Consider the following 23,108-nt stretch of genomic DNA (forward strand, 5'->3'; position numbering starts at 1 on the left):
AATAAAATCTTAGGGGCGCCTGGGTGGCGCAGTCGGTTAAGCGTCCGACTTCAGCCAGGTCACGATCTCGCGGTCCGTGAGTTCGAGCCCCGCGTCAGGCTCTGGGCTGATGGCTCAGAGCCTGGAGCCTGTTTCCGATTCTGCGTCTCCCTCTCTCTCTGCCCCTCCCCCGTTCATACTCTGTCTCTCTCTGTCCCAAAAATAAATAAACGTTGAAAATTTAAAATAAATAAATAAATAAATAAAATAAAATCTTAAAAAAAAAAAAAAAAAAAAAGCCCAAAGCAGCCCCTGTGTGACCTGGCGCCCATTATTTCCCTTCTCAGTTTTGTCACTCCTAGAGCAGACTTCGATTACTGCCTCATGTGGTGTCAGTAGACCAGAGGGGTTGGCCGGGGGGGGGGGGGGGGGGGGGGGGTTTCGCGGGCAGGGCGGAATAAGAGCCACTGTGCTCAGGAAATGGCAGCTACAAGGGTGACAGCCAGCGTCCGCAGAGAGAAGAGGAGAAACTCCCATGTTACTTCCGTGACCTATGTTGGTGCACTCCCCCCGCCCCCCACCCCCAGCTGGCCCCACACTGGGATGAAATCACGGCAGGGCTTGGAGGGGCCCAGGGAGGGGAGGGCAGCTGCTGGGGACCTGTACCTTAATAAGCGTCGGGGTGGGCTTGGCAGGGGGGGCTGTGGTTCCATTGGTGAGGCTGGGAGGCAGAGGAGGCTGCTCTGCCAGGAAAAGTGTTTCTCCGGAATCCGGGCCCACTGGGAGCTGAGACACCACCTGAGAAAGGGCTGGAGGTGAGGACAGCCTCCCTCTCCCGCTGCCCCAGGGGGCACGACCATTATCAGGGGGTCCATCCCAGCCCTGCCCTGCCTAGAGGCGGCTACAGGCACCTCCTCCAGAGCCATCACGGGCAGGGGCAGGGGGCCACCGGTGGGCAAGATGGGAGGCGGGGTGAGAACCCGGCCCCCAGGGCAGGGTTGAGGGAGCTGGAACATGGAGACACAGAGGGCAGTGAAAAGGCCACTGAACTGAACTCGGGAGAAGCAGGCTGTTCCGACTGGATGCAGGAACAGGCCAGGGAGGCTCAGGAATCTTGCTGCAAGGCAGCCCCAGCCCGGGACCACAGGCTGGCGAAGTCTGGCCAAAACAGGGCCCGCTGCCGACACCTCCCCGCTCCCCACCACTGCGACTCAGGCAGCCATGGACATCCCCAGCTTCCCCACCACACCTGGCCCAGGCGAGACCTCACCCTGGGCAGCTCCAGCAGGTCTGGGGCCCTTGGGGAGCAGGGAAAGCATCCGGCAGGGGCAAGCTCACCTGAGTGGGGGATAGGGTGGTGGCACTGGACAGTGGCTCGCTGACTCGGGCTTCCAAGGGGGATGGCGCCGAGCCCTGGGACTCGTGGCTCGCAGGCTGCTCAGGGGATAAGGCATCACTGCTGTCCTCATCGAAGGAAGAGCTGTCCGCTACTTTCGGGTAATTCACCTGGCCCACTGAAAGCCAAAGCCATGGTGAGAGTCCACCTCCAGTGCCCGCGAATGGGAAGGGGGGTTGTCCCAGCAAGGTGCCCACTCTGGCCCCTCCTCACCCCCAGCGAGGCCGACGTGAGAAAGACCAGCAAAAGAGCTCCAGGAGAGCGCCTCTTCAGGACCCCCAAACAAAGGCAGGAAGAGTGCTGGCTACTAAGCTATCAAGTGCTCCCTTGCTTTTGACTTCACTGTGTCCGGTCCCCAAGGTCAAGCCCTACTTGCCCTCCCTCCCGGCCTCCCTCCAGCCTGCAGCCTCCTTCATCTCATCTGCTTCCCTGCTGTTAAACGCACTTCACTTCCATCCTATGGTGGCACAAAACTCTTCTCTTCCCCCAGAGGCTTGTGGACCCTGCAATGAGGGCTCCTCCCCGGGGCTGCCTCCACTTCCTAAAGGGCGGGCACAGGCTAAGGGCCTCCCGGAAAAGGTACACCTGCTTGCACAGGTGAAACAGGATCACTGAAGTACAGTGACCTCCCTTTAGTGGCCTGTGACTCCCAGAGACCCAAGACCTGGCAGCAGCGGCCACCAGAAGAAAAGCCCCCCTGCTGGCTAGAAACGCCCTGCCCCGTGGTCAGGGCCCCTGGCCGCCTCAAGTGCACGTGCTCCTGGGGCCAGGCTGTGAGGGGGAAGCAGGGGGAGCAGGGCCCTCGTGTGCAAACGCCAGGACACAAAAGGAAGGAGCAAGCAGGTATTTCACACGATTCACATCACAACCACCCCCTCAGGGCTGCTGGGGGAAGAGGTTCTGCGCTGGTCTGCCATTCACACGGGAGGGACTGAGGCAGCGGTCACAGCACGGAGGTGAGCTGTCGGGCATGTCTGGGGAAATCTGCTGTGGTGGAAAGACCACAGATGAGGAACAAGAACACACTAGTAACTCTCCCAGCAGCCTCTTCCTCTCCGGGGCCACAGCCTGAGGCTCTCTGCTCCCCTGGGACCAGGGAAGGATGTGCCTGAGCTTGAAGCTCCGGAGCCCGGGATGCCCATCGCTGGGCTGGCTCCTACACCTCCTTTCATCTGCCCTGGCGGGGGCCACATGCGCAGCACACGGGGGAAATGGAGCCCCGTTACTGTCGTGTACTTCAGGCCAGTCACACATCTAGATTTCTCCCACTTCCTCCCAGCAAGGAGACACGCCATGGGACAGCAGCCACACGACACCCAGCACCGGACGGCGGAATCCCGGACGGAGGAGCTTCGGCTCCACCCCCGGGGACAGTCCAAGCGGAGGGAGTGGCCGGCCACACCGGAGAAGCCCAATGACCAGTGTGGGCCAGGGTCCCTGCAGAGTGCATTCCTCTCCCTACGGTGGCCGGGTCTGGGCCAGGTGCAGGGTGTGGAGAGACAGAGTCCCCGCCCTCTGATTTTGGTCCAGTCACCTCTGCTTGAGGGAAACACAGATGCTGAGGAGAGGCTCAGGGAGGACTTCTTGGAAGAGAGATCTTGCCATGAATCTTACAGATCAGCTGGGGGTGACCTGGGGGAGGGATGTGCGTGTGAGCACGCGAGTGGCAGCCGTGTGCTGGGAGTGGCCGTGGGGAGTGTGTGGGGAAGACAGCGGGAGGCCAGCCTCTGCAAAGCCCCTGTCAGGCCCCCACCTACAGCGGGCCTCAGGACTGCCTGGGCTCCCTCCCCACTCTCCACGGCCAGCTTCTCCTCCTCCTCCACAGACCTGGCCTGAGTCTCTCCCCTCCTCCCATCTCCTCCTCTGACTCCTTCCTCTCAACCACACACCTGCATCGATTTCTCCTCCCAGCCCACCCTCTCCCTCCCCCTTCCTCCTCCGCTCACTTCTTGAACAAACGGCCTGCCTTTGCTGTCAACGCTTCCTTGCCACCTACTCATTCCCCAAAACCCACAGGATCTGGCGTTGGCTGGCAAATGCTCCTTTCTCTCAAGTCACCACTGGTCACTACGTACCCCGTCCTCAAACAAACTATGCCCTAACACGCCCACGGGCCGCTGCCCATGCTGTCCCCGTGCCTGGAGTGTCACGTACGCTCCCCATTTGGCAAAGGTGGACCCCAAATGTGCCGTACTGTCTGTGACCGCTCTCCGGGCCTCACCACCATGCCCATCGCTGAGAGGACGCCTTCTCAGCCGAGCTCGCACTGCACCTGACCCACCATCACCCCACGTCGTCCACGACAGCAGCCGCCCTTCTGTGAGGCTCCCCAGGCGCCAAAGACTGTGCGGGGCCCTTTATATCCATCACTGTGGACCTGAAAACTGTCCCACAAGCCAGGTGACTCAGCTACTATGTCACAGGACCGTGACCTTCTCACTACGCAGTGCTGGCACCTGACCAGGGGCCAGACTCAGAAATCACTTGTTCGTACATCAGTCTCCTCTCACTGTACTGAATTCTTTGAGGGCAGCGTCATATTTTGTTCATCTCCGTAAACTGCAGAACGTTACACAGGGCCGGGCACAATGCCGACTCTCAGGTTTCGGCTGGCTAGAGAGCCCAGAACTGACCGTCACCTAAACGCGGGCCTGAGATTAGGGGCTGTGTGAAATCTGGTGAGGGTTGGACAGGAGAACACGGAGAGGAGGGGGGAATGAATGCCAGGGCAAAGCAGTGAACTAAGAGGGTTACCGGCACCAATGGCAGAGGGGCTGCTGGGGCCCAGGGTGTGCAGCCCCCGGCACGCCGGCTGCCTCCGACCTTGTCAAACCACTGTCTGCGGTGCAGACGAGGCCCCGGAAACCAAAGTCTCTTCTGACCCAGGGCTCAGGGCCCAACTCAGCCTGGGGCCCTGCCAAAAAGATCTAACTGCTTATAACGAAGGGAGCAGTTGCGCCCCCTCTCCCTGGTGGCACAGCTACCTTCCAGGGGCAGGAACGCACGGCCTTGCCCAGGACCAGGTCTCGGGCCCACTGTAGCCCAGGAGCCACATCGGTGCTAACAGTTACCAAACTCTAAAGGAATCCGGTCCGAACACCTGCCCATGGCACACGAGGCCCTGGCACGTCCTGGACTCTGCCCACCTCCTACCTCCCATCTCGATACCCCCTCCTCCAGCTCCACGCCCAGGCTGCTCCTCACCTTGCACAGCTCTCCCCTGGAGCCCGCGGCACCTCTCTCCCCGAATATACTTTAATTCCTACTCATCCTGCAGCCCCAGACTTGGCCGTCACCTCTTCTGGCACCACACCCCCCTGTCAGGGCCTGGCTGGGGACCCTCCTCTGTGTGCCCAGCGTAGCCAGGGCTCTCTCCGGCACAGCTTCTCTATCTTGCTGCTGCCTGTTGACCTGCCGGTGTCTGCTCCTAGGCCTGAGCTCCATCAGGGCGAGGGGCCTGCTCTGCTTTGTGGGGCTGCGGTCCTAGCACCTAGCACACCTCTTGGGTCAATCAGTATTTGCTGAGTGAAGTATCTGTGGAAAGTGCCACTCTCTGAGAGAGACTGCACTAAGAAAAAGAGACAGTAAGGCACAGATTTCTAATTTCTGGCATCCCCGTGGGTTTACACACATCAGCCCTGACATCCAGCCACCCCGTGGGAGAGGACAAAGCCTCTGGGTATGCAGAGATGAAGGTGGACAGAGGTGCCTCTGTTGTTTAGTTACTCTGGTGTGACCCCTGAGGCCGCTGGCACTGCCCCAAGCTAACACAGCCTGTTTCTTGGGCCCTCACACTCTGCACCTCAGTTCCCAAGTCAAAGCCGGAATCAAACAGCAAGAAGCCCAGAGCCCCTCCTTCTGCATCTGGCCTGCATGTCCACGCAGGGTGGCTGGGGCCTCCTCACCAATGATGGCTTCTTTCAGGCTGGACTCCACAGGCAGAATGTTCTTCTCAACCAGCTCCATAGGGCCCGGTCTCTGTGCAATCTTCTCGTTGAGGTCATCGGCCAATCTGGCTCTCTTCAGCTTCAGCTGCTTGGCCTGGAGGGAAGGCTCGGCCGAGGTCTCTGCCCGTGGGAGAGAATGGAGTGCAGGAGGATGTAGGAATGGACCTGGCTCTACCCTGGGAGCTCCAGAGCAACTCTCCTTCCCTCTGGGGAAGGAGCAGAAGCCATCAGGATGCAGAGAGTGTCCCAGGCAGAGAAGGGCGGCCCAGCCTGAAGTTCTACGTGGACACAAGAAGGGGCCCCGAACTGCAGACAGAGCACGGGCACACCTAGCAAAGCTCACCGGGCACAGGGGGCTACAAAGCCGAAAGCGCAGCAGACGATGAAGCGTGTGCCTCATCCCCCCTCAAGCTTTCTGGGTTACAAAGGCAATTCAGTCCCTGCTGGGTCTCAGTGTCTCTGTCAACACAGTGCGGTGCTCGGACTAAGAAAAGTTCCTATCCAACCCCAAAGTTGGCTCAAAACTGAACAGGGGCGCCTGGGTGGCTCAGTCGGTTGAGCGTCTAACTTGATTACGGCTCAAGTCATGATCCCAGGTCATGGGACCAAGCCCCAAGTTGGGCTCCATTCTGAGTGTGGAGCCTGCTTAAGATTTTCTCTCTGGGGGGCACCCGCGTGGCTCAGTCGGTTGCATGTCTGGCTTCGGCTCCGGTCATGATCTCACAGTTTGTGAGTTCGAGCCCCACATCGGGCTCTATGCTGACAGCTCAGAGCCTGAAGCCTGTTTTGGATTCTGTGTCTCCCTCTCAGTCTGCCCCTCCCCTGCTCATGCTCTCTCTCAAAAATAAACATTAAAAAAAAATAAAAAATAAAAAGATTTTCTCTCTCTGGGGCACCTGGGAGACTCAGTTTGTTGTGTCTAACTCCAGCTTGGGTAATGATCTCGTGGTTCACGAGTTCAAGCCCCACAAGGGCTTGCTGCCAGTGTGGAGCCCGCTTCAGATCCTCTGTCCCCCTCTCTTTCTGACCCTCCCCCACTTGTGCTCTCTCAAAAATAAATTAAAAAAAAAAAAAAAAAAGATTCTCTCTGGGGTGCCTGGGCGGCTCAGTCGGTTAAGCCTCTGACTCAATTTCGGCTCAGGTCATGATCTCATGGTTCGTGAATTTGACCCCTGCATTGAGCAGTGCAGAGCCTGCTTGGGATTCTCTCTCTCCTCACCTCTCTTCCCCCACTTGCTCTCTATCAAAATAAAAAACTTCAAAAAAAAAAAAAAAAAAAAAAAAAGGATGCACTGGTTCTTTAAAAAAAAGATTCTCGGGGCGCCTGGGTGGCGCAGTCGGTTAAGCGTCCGACTTCAGCCAGGTCACGATCTCGCGGTCCGTGAGTTCGAGCCCCGCGTCAGGCTCTGGGCTGATGGCTCAGAGCCTGGAGCCTGTTTCCGATTCTGTGTCTCCCTCTCTCTCTGCCCCTCCCCTGTTCATGCTCTGTCTCTCTCTGTCCCAAAAATAAATAAACGTTGATTTAAAAAAAAAAAAAAAAAAAAAAAAAGATTCTCTCTCTCTTCCTCTGCCCCTCTCTAATGCTCCTGCACATGCGTGCACTCTCTCAAACAAATAAATAAATAAACACAGAACAACAACAAAAAAGAATTGAGTCACAGTGTTTTCAGCAGCCAGAATTGCTCCTTCACTAGAATGTGGAAAGAAGTGTGTGGTGGGGTCAGGCGGAGCATACCTGCCATGGGCCCGCTTGCGTCACAGAGGTCTGAGTGACTGCTGAATGAAGGCGCGAGTGAATGAGTGGAGGAGAAGAGACAGTAACTGCATCTTTAAAAGATTCTGGAGAACAGGCTTCATACCAAGGGGAGACAAGATCCGGGGCCACCACACAGCCAGAGGAGAAAAGGGCAAGCCGGCATGAGGGAATGTGACTGCTGCTTTGGGAACTCTCAGAAGCAGCGGTGGCTACCACCGTTCTGCTGTTTTACCGTGCTAAGGCTCGGCTTCCCCACTGTCGCCAGAAATGGGAGTGATAAGACAGAGGGAAAAAGACATGTGGGTGATGCATGGTGAAAACAGCGAGGGTAAGGGGAGGAAGCATTTCCAGCCTAACACACCTTCCAAAATATGCATCCTGACCAGCTCCGATCTCTCCGGCCGGGAACGAATCTTCCGTTTCAGATAGTCCTCTGTCTACAGAAAAAACACACCAAGAAGATCTCAAATCCAGGATACAAGTTATGGAATGGACAGAACCAAAAAGCAGCCGTGGCTGCTGTGTCTGTGGTTGGTCACCTCTGTAGGCCGCCCTGATCTCAGCCTGGAGCCTGCAGGGTTCCGAGGCAAGGGGAGTTCTGGCGGAAGGGGCACATCCATTTCCCATGCACCTGCCCAGGGCACCACCCATCTATCCAGACTATTTGTCTCTCTGAGGCTGAACACTAATTTTTTCTTAAAAGTTTATTGCTTGTACTATCATAAAAGTAATAACTATGTTCATCAAAGAAAAGTTAGAAAATTAGAAAGTGAAACAATAATAAAAAATTTTAATCACCCACTTAGTATTTTGGGATATTTATTTCTTCCATTCTTCCAGGCAGAAGATGTCTAATTTTAAAGAGTTGTAATCATACGGAATATAATTTTATGCCTTGTTCAAAAAAAGGTAGCACTGTATGATCTCATGAACATTTCCCACTCATTCTGAGTGGCTGCCATATGGAATACTAATTCTGATACATGGTGTCATAGCCCTAGTTCCCTAAAGTCCAGTGTCCTCATTTCGGCATTTCTGCAACTCCAGGTGAACTAAACCATTCCCTTAACAGTCTCTGAGGCAGCACATGCCTGGTGCTTGTGTTCTAATGTACAGGTGGCCCCAGATCCATCTGACTCCAGAGTCTATGCTCTTAACCTCTGCACCAGAATTTTTCAAACCATAGGTCAAGACCATTACCGGGTCAAAACCAGCACAGGGCAGGCTAAGACAACACAGGACAGGACAAGGTTGGCGAGAGCGGAAAATAAAAAACCAGAGCACACAGTGTGTGGTAAAGGTGAAGACTTGGTGCTCCGACTGGGCAGCCCTGTGCCAGCCCTGGGGTGGTGCTGAGCTTTTTAGGAGACGGTTGAAAGTGGCTGTGGGCTCTGGGCCTATCGCTCTGCCCCATCTGCAGAGGGCAACAGTACTGCCATGGCTGCTGCAGGTGGCAGAACACGTGTTGGACGCCACAAGTCTTCTCTTCTAAGCCACCTGAAGTTGGGAACAGTGGCCAAAGCCAAGGCAGAATACGGCACTAATTAAGAAAATATGTGGCATCCACGGGCCAAAGTTTGAGTCCCAGCTTTGCTACTTACTAGCTGTGTAACTTAGTTAACCTCTCTTAGCTGCATCTATGAAATGAAGACGAAGAGCACCTAACTCGTAAGAGCTGAGGTGAGCATCAACCACAAGATGATGTCGTGCTGCTTATAAAAGTACTCTGCAAGGGGCGCCTGGGTGGCGCAGTCGGTTAAGCGTCCGACTTCAGCCAGGTCACGATCTCGCGGTCCGTGAGTTCGAGCCCCGCGTCGGGCTCTGGGCTGATGGCTCAGAGCCTGGAGCCTGTTTCCGATTCTGTGTCTCCCTCTCTCTCTGCCCCTCCCCCGTTCATGCTCTGTCTCTCCCTGTCCCAAAAATAAATAAATGTTGAAAAAAAAAAAAAATTAAAAAAAAAAAAAAAAGTACTCTGCAAAATAAGAGCTGCTCTCATCTGCTCCAATGAACTCCTTGCCTACTGAGAAGCAGTCCAGGTAATGGCACCAAGTCTTACTGCAAGTGGGATGGGGCCATGGGCAATGCCATCGTCCCCCACCCCTGCCGTATTCTCCACTCTTCCCAGTAACTCCAACAGCACAGTTTGTTGCTGCTTTGTTCCCCGTGTCCATGACCTCATTCTTCCTGCTCACTCTAAGAATTACTCATAATTCTTGTTAGAAATTAAAAAAAAATAAAATAAAGACAGTAAGAAAGTCTTAGAGGTAAATATTTCAGTCTCTGAAAGAGTTGGGAGTCTTAAGGATACATGGCCTATAGGGTCCTCTACTGGGAGGTTCTCTTTCCTTGCCTTTTTGTAAAAGAAAAAAGTGAAGGGGTAGAGGGGAAGCATGTTCTGGTGACTTCCCCATCTCTGCCCACACTGGGCAGCAGAATATCCCCCTGAGGCCCCTGAGGGAACTGAAACTGAGGGGGGACAAGGCGGCAGGCCAGGTGCAGCAACATGAACTGGGGCTCAGACAGGGGCCCTGCTTCTGCCTCCACAGCCTTGAGTGGACACTGGCTACTCTGGGCAACAGAGACTTTTTCTGTCCCTCGGAATCCCCATCCTGGAGAGGTGTGGGCAGTGCAGCCACAGACTCGGGAGGACCAGCCCTCAGCAAGCTTTTCAACAGCTGCTGTTCACGTTCTAACATCCACAAAAGGTGAAGTGGAATTAAAGACGGGGAAATACCAGCGGTCTCCAGAGCCACAAGAGGGAGGACTGCTAATCATCATATACGCTTAAGTGCAGGAAAAGAGAAATTCTGATCCCGTTTTCAGATCGTGCCACAAGGTGGCTGGGGTGGGGACAGAATAGAAAAAGGCAGCGCCTCCGGTCTAGAACGAGGTGAGGGCTGGCCCCAGGGCGCACTAGACTGGAAGGAATACAGCAGCAATACAATGGGCTCTGCAAATGCACTCTGGAGGCCCCTGGGGAAGAAAGGCCTTACCCTGGCCCGCTCCAAGCTCCTTCTCTGCTCATGAAACGCAGCTGGACTTTTCAAAGCTGTTGAGAAAAGAATCATAAAAGAATTACTTTTATGAAGCATCATGTGCACAGCTATAGTTTATGGTGGAGAAGGCATTTTAATTCAAGTTAATTTTAGAAACACTAATTCTTATCAGCGGAAGTGAAGAAGAACATGGCACCTGAGTAAGCACATATCTTTATGGTTCAGTTGCCCCATTAAAACAGTTCTGGTTACTTTATTCCTAACAAGAACAGTCACTACCTAAGCCTGGGCTGTATAAAGTGCAAAAATGGAATATAGCTTAAAAAAGTAACCTGGAGGGGCGCCTGAGTGGCTCAGTTGGTTGAGCATTCGACTTAGGCTCAGGCCATGATCTCATGATTCATGGGTTCGGGCCCCAAGTCGGGCTCTGTGCTGACAGCTCACAGCCTGGAGTCTGCTTCGGATTCTGTGTCTCCCTCCTCTCTCTACCCCTCCCCTGCTTGTGCTCTGTCTGTCTGTCTGTCTCTCTCTCTCTCTATCGAAAATAAATAAATAAATGTTAAAAAAAAAAAAAAAAAGTATCCTGGACCTGTTACCAGACTGTTAGCTGCACAATCCTTATTGATCAGTCAATCTTCCAAGAATGCCTGCTGGGCCCCACCTCACTCTGGGAGGAGCACAGCCGAGTGTGCGGTCCACCTTACTCCTGCAACCTCATTAGGACTCACAAAGTGACCAAACTGAACAGGGCAGTTAAACCAGAAAGACCTAGGTCTCGTTGGGTGCCATTTCCTTTTTCACTTCGGCTAAAATGACCTTGAATTTCATCTCTAAGGACTAAAAGAATTTCACAGTGACTGTCTGGTTGACCCTGGTGCACACAGCCAGCAGCTGACAAGAAGGGCTCGCTACAGGCCCTGTCGAGGACTCAACTGTGGTCTGAATCTACCACCACATAGCCCACAGCTCTCGACTCAGCAAACAAGACCAAACCAAGACCAAATCTCCTCAAATGTGGCATCATGAAGACAGTTTTGTGTCAAACACTTGGCTATAAAGACAAATGAGGAGTCGGGACACCCTGAGGGTAAGAGGATGAAAAGGCCTGACTCACTTCAAGTGGGGAACAATAGCAAGAGCAGAGAAATTTACAAGACCATGGTCAGTTTCACTTCTGCTGCCCTAGAATTTCAGAACAGCTGTGAAACTGTGTGTGGAGATAACTTTTGCTAGGCTGCTGGCTGTGGTAGGAGTGCAGGCATACAGAGAAGCTAAAAGTAGCAGGAGCACAGATATGACCCTATCCTGCCCGGGCCTTTGTGCTTCCTCCCCCCATCCTGCTCCTGGGGGCTGGGCCTCAGCAACAGCAGTCCCAGAAGAAAGATCTAAATGTCCCAGCAGTACTTATTTAAAAAACAAAACTTTCTTAAATCTTAGGATAAAAAAGAATCATTAAAAAAAAAAAAAAAAAAAAAAAAAACAGTTAAGAGCCTACCCTGTTTTCTAACAGCAGGGGGAGCTATAGATTTAACAAATAATCTCTAAGAAAAAACCAGCACAGGCTCCTTCCCCAACCTACCAGAGCATTCCAAGGCACTATCCAGACTATCCCAGCTCTGATCTGGGGTAGTCTTGAGCAATTTAGTGGGTAAGCAGACAGCTCCTGCACCTGCTTTCGCTGGGTAAAGCTGGTTCAACTTCAAAACCAGTCTCCAAAAGCCCTGACATGTAGAAATCTGGTACTGGGGGTGTGATGGACCACTCTCAGAGGGCGTATCACAGGGATGAGACAATAAGTACAAAGAATCAAAGTGAAAACTCACAGTGTCTGCCCCATCCCACCCCCAGCTTCCTCTCTTATTTCTCTCCATAGCACTCCTCACCGAGTGACATTCTTTACAGTAACAGCACACATCTTTCTAACTTGTTTATTGTCAGCCTCCCACCATTAGGACAAGTTCCATCAGGGCATGTCTATTTCCTTTGTTTCTGACAGTATCCCCAATGTCTAGATTGCCTAGCATGTAATTCATTCGATAAGTTAATGAATATTCTTGTAAGAAATGGAAACAAAGCATACAGTAGTGACAGGAAAGCTAGACGGGTCTGTGGTAGAACTCTAAGCTTTCACTTGAACAGCCAGAATTTTGGTTCTCATCTGGGTTCAAAACATAGAAGTCCTGGATAGAAAATCAAGGCGTCTGTGGTCTTTTCCTGTTCTGCCAATCACTACCGGTGTGACACAGGGGACTCCTTCCCAGTTTTCCTTTTCTTCTTCTGGAGAGTGAGAATCTGCCTACCTCTCGGAACCCTTGTAAGAATCAAATAAAAGTGGGTGCTCTGAAGCCAGTGGTGCACACACACATTAACGTGAGGTGCTGCTGTCACCAAACCCAGTGATGTAGCTGAATCATGGGTTCAATTCCTACACACACCTGCTAGTTTTGGTATCACAGCCACAGATGATCTACCTAGAACCCTGGCTAGCCTGCTGCCTCAACAACTTACACTGGCCATCCCAAAGGGTAAGGCACAAATCTAATTTCTGGAAAAGTAACTCACAAAAGCACAGAATTTCTAGATGGAAGGGGAGTGCATCAAAGAATGGGGATAAGAAGCAGGAGAACTGGTTGTCATATACAGGACTTCCTGTTTGGTTAGGGAATCTTCACGTAATAGCAAAGGAGAGATGAATATTTATGGAGTGCCTACTTATGTGGCAGGCACTGTTCTAGATATTTTAAACATGTTATCTACTTTTATATTCCTAATGATTCATCCATGTGGTAGGTAACAATCCAATTTACAGATAAGGACAGGCTCCAGAGGGTAGGAAAGGCCAGCAAGCGACAAAGTGAGGTTATAGCTTCACTCTATCTCACCCTCAGGTCAGACTTCTTGCCATTCCTCTGGATAGATTTCTTAACTTCTTCAAAAAGTAGAGAAGGACGACCCTATTGGATGGGGAGGCAAGGAGGCTTCAATTACACACACTGCTCGGACATAGGGCTGAGTGCAGGCAATGTGGAAAGGTCAGCTCAACCACAGCACTGAGCATATACAGGTGTGAAGAAGGCGGAGAGGAGGGGTTCAAAGTGACCGCAGGCACAGAAAGCCACGGTTCAAAAGCTGGGGCTCACCGTGGAGCTCATGGCGCAGCCTTCAGCACTGACACTACGAAACAAGCGGGAGGGGTAATGAGAAGATCAGAGAAAGTCATTAGCTGCTCAGGGCCTGATCAAGAGAACCAGAAGTGAGGACCAAGAAAAGAATTCAAGACAATAATTACCAATCCCACAAAGACTATTTCATTTTGTTTTTATTTATTTATTTACTTTTAATCTTTATTTATTTTTGAAACAGGGAGAGACAGAGCATGAGCACGGGAGGGGCAGAGAGAGAGGGAGACACAGAATCTGAAGCAGGCTCCAGGCTCTGAGCTGTCAACACCGAGCCTGACACAGGGCTCGAACCCATGGAGCGTGAGATCATGACCTGGGCTGAAGTTGGACGCTTAACCAACTGAGCCACCGAGGCGCCCCAAAATGATTTTTCACTTTGTAACAACAACATCATCATCTCCCTGAATTCTCTTAACAACCCACGAGGTAGGGACCCTTCTTCCAATTTTATAGGTGATGAAACTAACACCACAGTTACAGGTCATTCATTCATACAGTGGCGGACCCCAGCCCAGGTCTAGTTCTGTCTCCACTTTCTTCTTTTGTCTCAACCTCCTGACAAGTGTGCTGGTTTCTCCCAGTCCGTGAACACCCCACTCGCTCTGTGCTATCCTTCCCCATTGCTAACTGCTCTCTGAGAGCAAGTTCAGCGACTTCAATAGGTACTTCCAACAGAAGGGAGCAATAGCCCCTCTTCCTTTGGGTTTTTATCAGGATTCCTGTGAGAGGCTCCTCGGGTCCGCCTGGGGAGAGACTGGAGGTGGGGCAGCCGGTGCTCTCATGGCAATGGGTCTGGGGTCGAGAAGGCATCCCCATGCGCATCCAGCCAGCTGTGCTATAAGCCACAGCCATGGGGGGGGGAAAGTGGTGAAAGAGACACAGGGATGATAAACGTACACCCTGGGCTTCCTTGATGTTGGAGTGAGCGGCAGTGTGGAGTCAAAATCACCTCAAGCTTCCATGCTAATAGAATGGGACACGAGGAAATGCAGCAAAGCAGAAAACAGCTTTTAAAGCTTAGGCCTCTGCTTGTTGTGGAAAAACTCTGGAAGACTCAAAGTTGACCCATAAATGTGTGTCCAATGAGGAGGGCTGCGTTCATCCAGATGGAGGTCCAAGACCATCTCTCTCCTCCTTTCTGCCTTAGTGGCTTAGTCAGAAGAGCCAGGATATTATTCAGAAATTTCATTTCCCCAGAAACTCCTAGAAGTCCGTCTGTGAAAGAGAAGCCCCACAGAACTGACGCAAATCCCAAAACTGTGCATGTTGTCTGTAATATACGCGTCTGGGGTGGGAGGGCGGCTCTTGACGCTTCACTCCCACCCTCTGGGAGCTGGCTCCCCCCGGACACTCGTGCCGCTCTGCACGCACACAGGGGAGGGTGCACACATACTTGAAAGGAAAACTCAAATGAACAGAAATGGCTACGAGGTGTGACGCTCTCTGTCACAGTCTCAGTTCCAGCTGTGGGTCTCATCCCTGGCTGGCTGCAACCACCAGCTTAGACTCTGCCCCCTCTCTGGCACCCATTTTCTTTCTCCCCTTTCATGTTCTCTCCCTTAAATGAGGTCCCTGTGAACTAAAAAGAGAAAAACACTTTCAAGTTTTTAAGAAACATACTGCCATCAGCTTCCAAGGCAGAGTTCGATGCTCTGCTCACTGTGTCCACTGAGCTTTGTGGCTTACCATGCAGAAGTAAGGGGGTCAAGCCGTCATGATTTAATCTCATACTAGAGAGTGAGTAGGAGGATCCTTAAAAACCAACCTCTCGGGGCGCCTGGGTGGCGCAGTCGGTTAAGCGTCTGACTTCAGCCAGGTCACGATCTCGCGGTCCGTGAGTTCGAGCCCCGCGTCGGGCTCTGGGCTGATGGCTCAGAGCCTGGAGCCTGTTTCCGATTCTGTGTCTCCCTCTCTCTCTGCCCCTCCCCCGTTCATGCTCTGTCTCTCTCTGTCCCAAAAATAAATAAACGTTGAAAAAAAATTAAAAAAAAAAAAAAAAAAAAAAAACCAACCTCTCACATTAATTTAGGACATTAAACCAGTACTTTCCCATCACAGCCCCAGATTTACTTAAACATGTAGACAAGTGAAAGTCTTCTAGGATCCACAAAGCACTTCTGGAAATGAATCTCAGCAAGGAATGGCCGCAATTAGCCATCAAGACTCATCTCCTCGTTATCATTAAGGAATATTTATTAAGTACCTGGGTTGGAATGTGGCTTTATTAGGCGCTGACATAATAAAAACGATGGCTCCCATCCTCAATAAGATACTTTTGCCAGAAACTCTCCACCAGTTCTGCATTCAGAGTAACTCAAAGCTACGAACATGGTACAGCTAACAGAAGCCAGTGGAGTCCTGCCATAGTCCAAGGAGGCCTGCCTTCAGGCAAGCTGCTGGATTTCTCTCTCCACTGTAGAAGTAGGAGTCACACACAGGGGGTGAACATAAGAGGGGGTTTTGTGGGAGGTGAGGGGATAAACATATAATAATAACCCAGGTGGGATAATAGAAATATAGCAATCCATCCATCTATCCAATAAACAATTTAAAAAAATTTTTTTTAATGTTTTATTTATTTTTGAGACAGAGAGGGACAGAGCATGAGCAGGGGAAGGGCAGAGAGAGATGGAGACACAGAATCTGAAGCAGGTTCCAGGCTCTGAGCTGTCAGCACAGAGCCCAATGCAGGCCTCGAACTCACGGACTGTGAGATCATAACCTGAGCTGAAGTCGGACGCTTAACCAACTGAGCCACCCAGGCGCCCCATATCCAATAAACAATTCTTAAGTAACTATTATGCCAGTTACTGAGGACAAGGATATACAGAATAGGGCTCCAGCCCTCAAAGGTAATTCATGGTCTGGTTAGAGAAAAGGACAGAAGAGGCAAAATTTAGCCCAAGGAAAGAGTGTATGAACTGTCCAGGTAGATTTCACAGAGAAAACCCGTACGAACAGAACAGAATAGAAACACCACAGGCAGACAAGGAAGGGAGTCGGAAAGTCGTCCGAGGCTAAGGAAGAGCAAGAACATGAAGGTTTGAAGGAGCACGACAAGTTCAAGGGGCTACAAGTAGTTTGATATATGGTTGGACCAAGGAGGAGGTCATCTGGGGACAATGAGGCAGAGCCCAGCCCACAAAGACCTTTCATTTGCTACTGCAGGGACTTGTGCATCTGGGACATGGAACAGACATACTGTTCTCTACTCTTCCCGCTAAATACAACTAAAAACTCTGGATGTTATATAAAAAACAAACATAAAGTAGGGGCGCCTGGCTGGATCAGTCGGAGGAGCATGATCTGGATCTTAGGGTTGTGAGTTCAAGACCCCTGCTGGGGGCAGAGTTTACTTAGTAAAAAAAATTAAACAAACATACGTAGGTTCTGAAAGGTGAAGAGAAGAAGGCAGACTGGCAAGGGACCCTGAAACCTGAAGAACGACACAGTGGTGAGTTCCCTGGGTTTCCTTTTTATCTCATACATTCTAGACTTGGAGCTGAAGAAGTCAACCATCTGTAAATGCCAATGGAGGCAGACAAAAAAGTCCCAACAAAACCTACTCTCATTGGCCAAAGGACCAGGGAAAGGGCAACCTAGGCAAACAGAAAACTTTTGGACAGGGGCACCTGGGTGGCTCAGTCAGTTGGGCATCTGACTTCAGCTCAGGTCATGATCTCGCGGTTTGTGAATTCAAGCCCCACATCGGGCTCTATGCTGACGGCTCGGAACTTGGAGCCTGCTTTGTATTCTGTGTCTCTGTCTCTCTCTGCCCCTCCCCCACTTGTGCTCTGTCTCTCTCTCTCAAATATAAATGTAAAAAAAAATTATTTTTTTTTAATTAGAAAACTTTTAGACAATAATCGTTCTACTCCAGACTGACACCACAAAAAAACAGTGGCTTCACCCCTGACCAGAAAAGTCAAGTGGGGAGTCTAGACTCCCATCCTTGAAAAGGTTTGGGTTTTGTTATAATAAAGCTCCCCAATACCCCTGCCCAGAGGCGTCAAAGAAGGCCAAGTAGAAAGCTAGGTCTTTCACTCCCACCAACCAGTAACAAATACCCTCCCCCCAACACACAAGAAATAAGTGGAGACAAAACAGGGAACCTGGACTTACACCCCTACCTCACAGAAATAAGACACCCCTCTGCATCCCTGCTGATGTCAGGAGAGGGCTGGTGAAAAGTCAGGACTTTCACCATGGCCCAGTGATAACAAGGTCAACCCTACCCATAAAAAAATCTAACATTCTGTCATCTAAGGCCTGGATGAAGAAGAAAAACAGTGGGTTGAAAAAGAACTTAAAGAAATAAATGGCTGTGGGGTGCCTGGGTGGCTCAGTTGGTTAAGCATCTGACTTGATTTTAGCTCAGGTCATGATTTCATGATAGTGAGACTGAGCCCTGCAGTGGGCTCCACGCTAGACGTGGAGCCAGTTAAGATTCCCCCTCTCCCTCTCCGCCTCTTGGGTGTATGCACTCTCTCTCTTGAAGGAGGGAAGGGGAATGGAGGGGAGGGGAGGGAAGGAAAGGCTGAAAACTTCCCAAATTTGTCAAGAGACATAATTCTACAGATTCAAAGTCTTAGCAAATCTCAAACCCAAATAAATTCATGCCAGGATATGACACAATTAAACTTTTGAAAATGAAAGAAAAAACTTGAAAGCAGCCAGACGGAAAAAAATATGAATGACAATAAATTTCTCATCAGAAACCATGGAGGCCAGAGAGAAGGGGCATGATATTTTTCCTGTGCTATTAAGAATTGTATGCCTGGGTGGCTCAGTCAGTTAAGCACCTGACTCTTGATTCTGGCTCAGGTCATGATCTCACAGTTTGTGAGATCAAGCCCCACATTGGGCTCTCCAATGACAGCAAGGAGCCTGCCTGGGATTCTCCCCCTTCCCCCTCCCCCCCACCCCCCATCTCAAAAACAAACAAACAAAGAATTGTATCCAGAGATCCATATGTAGTCACCACATTAGCCAAGGAAGCCACATAATCAGACCTGCATGGAGGGGAGGGGGAGGGGTGGTATTTCTAACTTAATGTTTTATATTAAAAAATAAAATAAGCAGAAATGCGGCTGGTAATTGGCACATATTCATTTCAACTCCCCCATGTCTACATTCACATGCTCCCCTTCCCCGTGTCCCCTTTTACTTCTGAATTTATCAAACCTACCAAAACACTGAAAGAACAAATAATGAACAGCCCTATAACTCTGACCTAGATCCGCCAGTTATCTTTCAGCCATATTTGTTCTCTCTCTCTCACATGCATGGGTACAGACACACACAATTTTTGTTTACAGAATCACTTGAAAGTTGCAGATATCAATCAAGACACTTCAGCCCCAAATTCTTGGGAATTTCCTGAGAATAAAGACATTCTCCTACATAACAAAAATACCTTTATCACACCTAAGAAAATTAACACTGATTCAATATAATTTACAGTCTGTATTTGAATTTTCTCAGTTGCCCCCCCCCCAAAATGTCTTTTAGAGTTGTTTAGATTTCCCCCCTCAATCCAAGATTTAATTGGGAGTCATGCACTACATTTGGCTGCTGTCCCTTCCGTCACAATCTAGAACAATACTCTTGCCTTTTTCGTTTTTCATGACACTGACCTAAGTATCTAAGCCAGTTGTCTTGCCAAAAGAATGTCCTATATTCTGAGTTTGTTTCCTCATGATTAGATTTATGTTAAATACTTTTGGCAAGGAAACTATACAGTTGATGTATACTTCTTAATATCAGGAGACATGTAAGGCCACGTTGCCCAGCAACTGATGGTGCTCAAAGTTTGAAAGGTAACAGATGTCTCCATCTTAAAAGTAGCATTCCTCCTTTGTAATTAATATGCAACCTGTGGGGTAATATCTTGAGCCCATGTGAAAATCCTGTTCCCTAACCACCACTTCCCTCATGGTTTTAGCATCTACTGATGACCCCTGCCTCAAATCAGCTGGAATGGCAAACGAGTAAGAACTCATTTTTACGAGATTGTGTAGTGATTGAGAGGCCATTTAGAAGAATAAAATGGAATGACTGGGTGAACGGCTGTGCCACTAACACTCCCAGACGGGGATATGGGAGGAGTAACTTGGGACAGGGTGGGAGAAACTGCGTTCAGTTTTGGGCGTGCTGAATATGAGCTGATCGCGAGACACCCTATCAGGAGATGTGCAAATTTGTGCATGTATGTACACGTGCATTTGTGTGTGTGTGTGTGTGTGTGTGTGTGTGTGTGTGATGTCATCTAAGGATAATGTGATATGATATGCAGAGACAGGAGAAAATATTTTCCAGGCTGAATCTTAAAGAGAATCCCAGAATTTAAGTGATTAAATTCATCACTAGTGATGAAGAGAGCCCAGAAAAGGATCCCGAGGAGGCTCTCAGAGGCAGGAGAGGGCGAGGCAAAGCTCATGTCAGGAGGAAGCTTCAAGAAAGAGAGTAGGTGGAAGAAGAGAGACAAAATAAGGCTTGCGAAGTTTCCAGAGGATTGCTTATACTTAGGAAGTGGCCGCTGGTCTCAGAGCTATGCCGGAGGGTTAGCGGACTATACTAACTGCAACAGGTGAAGTAAGAGGTGAGGAAGTGGGGTCCAGAGGTTTACGTCTCCTAAGAGGTTAAGATGTGCTAACAGTAAACTACTCACTCCTTCTCCCAATAAATATTTACTGAGAGCCCATGTGTCAGACTCTGTTTTCGTGCTGGGATATCCGTGTTCTCCTACAGCTTACGTTCTAGTGAGCGATGACACATGAAACAGATGAACATATGATACCACAGGAGGTGAGACACACTATGAAGTATAAAGCAGGGGTTGAGTGATAGAGTGGTGAGGGCAGGAACGTTTCACCGTACGGAAGGCCAGGAAAGACTTTCTGGTGTGCCATTTGACCACAGAGGAGACCTGCCTGAGGAAGGGAGTGAGCCCTGCAGCCATCTGAGGAAGAGCCTTCCTGGTGAGAGAACAGCAAAAGTCAAGGCCCTGGGTGGGAAGCTGCCGAACGACAGAGGGCGTCAAGGAGGCCAGGGTGGCAGAGCAGAAGGGACACAGAGTGTGAGGAGAGGCGGTGAGGGGGTAGCCACAGGGGCCTTGTAGGACTCTGGGCTTTACTCGGTTTGCGAGTCGTACTGGAGGAAATGACATGGAGAGAAGAAATAAAGTAGGATCGTGCCTGTCAATCTAGAGACTGACAAAAAGGCTCCCAAAAGTAACATAAACAGATTTGCTACAAATGGTTTCCTTGTTTTCCCCGATGTTTGTATAGTGTGTTGGCAATTACCTTCCTCGAGCTTCTTGGAACCTATTATTTTTCCCATTTCATACTGGAAAACTGACTTGCCTCACATCACATCCTGATCAACGACAGAATGGGAGACTAAACTTTGGTTCTCCTGATTCCAAAATTCAGATCTTTTTATTCATACATATTTCAGCACAACAGAGGCAAGAGGAGGGGGTGGGGGTGTGGAAGATAACTCTGTCAAAGTTATCTCTTTTCCCTGCAAAATGTGATAGTTACCACATGCACACACGTGCACACACGTACACACACACACACACACACACACACACACACACACACACAAATCACAAACAAAAACTCCTCTGATTTTAATCTGATCTTTTGCATTTTGCTTTCTTTTCCTGGCTGCTCCTCTAGAAAGAGATGCTCCCTTCTCCTTTCTCTAATATTGGCAATGGGACAGATACAACCTCAAAAGATGTCAAGGGGACACACATTCTCCCAGTCCTTTTCCCTCCAACCCTCTCTCCAAGGGGCCAATGTGGCAGAACAGGGAGTCACTGCATAACCAAACTCCTTCCAAAGTTGAAGGCGTCTTCTGCCTCATCCGTTGGCCCTTGCATGGAGATCTGCACACAGCTCCAGGCAATTCATTAAGTTGGCCACATGGACCACTGACACCGTCATCAGAGAGGCAGGCGAGGCAGGCTTTCCCCAGCACTGGAAAACGGGGTTCTTAAACTTCTACACACAACCATTTCATAAACCAGCAGCCTCAATGGTCTTAGAAAGTTGGCATCAACTCTTGAAGCATGAAGACAGGCTGTCTTTCGCCTCACAACTCCTGAGAGGGGAGAATAACAAGACCCCGCTCCACCACTAGACATGAAAAGGGCAAAAAGGCCAGCAGCCCTCAGCCCAGCATGCCTCTGAGTGAGGTTCAAGAGTCATTTGCATCAGAACTTCTTTGGAAAGCAAGACTCTCTCTAGAATGCAGACTCCCGGGCTTCAAGAATTTTACTCTATAATTAAGCTCCTCAAGGATTCTGTTGCTGCTAACATTCAAAAACCAAGATTTTCTAAGTCCTAAAGGCAGAGAAAAGGCAGCACACGGCAGATGAGAAAGTAAGGATTTTTGTTTGCTCACTCTCCACCGTCAGGGGCTAAGTGACTACAAAGTACACCTAGTAAGCACTTGATAACTTTTCTCAACAGCTTCATTCAAACTTTCAACTCTGCTGGCTAGGTAGGTGCCCACAAGTGAGTAAAGAGCTTCATCTCCTGAGTCCCTTTGAGGATCATTGCTTTGAGTTGCAAAGTGTGCATTTCTGAGTCAAAGGATCATTCTCCTCCCACCCTGGTGAGGGCCTAGCTGGGATGGACTCCACACCCCACTGTTTGTATCTGCAGCCTGGCAATCACACTCAGTAGAAGGCAGCTATAGAAAAGCAGTTCTGGGTCTTAGAACACAGCAGGCGAGGAGCCCAGAGGATCAGGACAGGAAAGGGGGAGGGTCACTTACACACTTGAGTGACAGAAGCACAGAGGTCAGCTGTGTCACAGGTGTGACATCACCACCTTTAGGGAAATGATTCTGTATCCAGGCAGAACAGGGGCTCTTAACCTGGGGCACACTACACCAGCTTTCGAGAATCTATGAGGATTACAGGGGTAACTGTGTGCTGAATCCTGGGAACTTGTCTGGGCAACTGTGTGGTGAAGGGACACGTAAGATTTTCTAAGGAGTATAAATGGCACAAGAGAAATCAGGAGGCTCTGATTTAACTAAGGGTTATGATGATGGAAGTGGAAAGATGTCCATGGCCTTTAAGCCCCACAGCCAGCAGACAGGAGCAGCAATTTGGAAGCAATTTCACTGGGGGGGGGGGGGGGGGGGGGGAAAGAGGGGCTCAAAAATGACGGGGTTACTCTCACCCCCACTACCAACTTTCACCTTACTTCCTCAACTATGGGTCCTGATCTGATGCTGTTTTCAATTTTCAATACTGAAGCTGCAGAGGAAAGTATGACAGGCTATCTCATAAAACTCCTACGTCATTGAGAACCATTAGACTGTGACCTTCAGGAATTAGCATGGGCTTTGGAGCCAGGAGACCAGACTGGCGCTGCCTCTGTCCTTCGGTGGTGGTGTGACTGTGGGCAAGTCACATGACCCCCGAGCCAACCTCAAGAGCCTCATCGAGGAGGTGGCAATTATACAAACCTCCACACTGACGGCTGTTAGCATTAAAGAGAAAGTGCTCTGCCAGCTGCTAGAAGCTGTTAAATTTGAGGCATTGGTACTGTTTTCACTTTTTTTCTGTGCCATCCTCCTGCAGCAAACAGCAAGCATGTGGAATCAAATGCTGAGAGCTAACTGGGCCTGACTTCATTTTCTGTCTTAACTGTTTTTAGCTGTCCAATCAAAATGCCTCCAATTCTTGCAACAAAGACCATTAACTAAAGAGTTGTGTTGACAGTTCCAGGGACTGGCCATGACAATGAAAACCAGAACTAAGACCAAGTCCGTGTGAGTCAAAGAAAGAGCTGGGGTGGTGGGGTATGCGGAAGGGATCACACATTC

General features: G+C 50.1%; 1 protein-coding gene and 1 long non-coding RNA gene across 9 annotated transcripts in view; one reads left to right on the plus strand and one right to left on the minus strand.

The window, feature by feature from the left end:
- Window positions 1-23,108, minus strand: part of MRTFA (myocardin related transcription factor A) — a 216,482-nt gene that overhangs the window by 10,612 nt on the left and 182,762 nt on the right. For all 8 annotated transcript variants that reach the window (XM_045465933.1, XM_045465930.1, XM_045465929.1 and 5 more), the window contains 5 exons: window positions 10,072-10,127; window positions 7,440-7,515; window positions 5,281-5,442; window positions 1,318-1,493; window positions 646-777 (listed from right to left, as the gene is read on the minus strand). In XM_045465933.1, the coding sequence (XP_045321889.1) occupies window positions 646-777; window positions 1,318-1,493; window positions 5,281-5,442; window positions 7,440-7,515; window positions 10,072-10,127 (602 nt within the window). The remainder of the gene's footprint in view (window positions 1-645; window positions 778-1,317; window positions 1,494-5,280; window positions 5,443-7,439; window positions 7,516-10,071; window positions 10,128-23,108) is intronic.
- On the plus strand, window positions 405-16,558 carry LOC123591519. Its single transcript, XR_006709389.1, has 3 exons — window positions 405-516; window positions 5,561-5,563; window positions 16,548-16,558. It is a non-coding gene; the product is annotated as an uncharacterized LOC123591519 (long non-coding RNA).

The sequence above is a fragment of the Leopardus geoffroyi genome, chromosome B4 (assembly GCF_018350155.1).
Source record: "Leopardus geoffroyi isolate Oge1 chromosome B4, O.geoffroyi_Oge1_pat1.0, whole genome shotgun sequence".
NCBI classification, from domain to species: Eukaryota; Metazoa; Chordata; class Mammalia; order Carnivora; family Felidae; genus Leopardus; species Leopardus geoffroyi.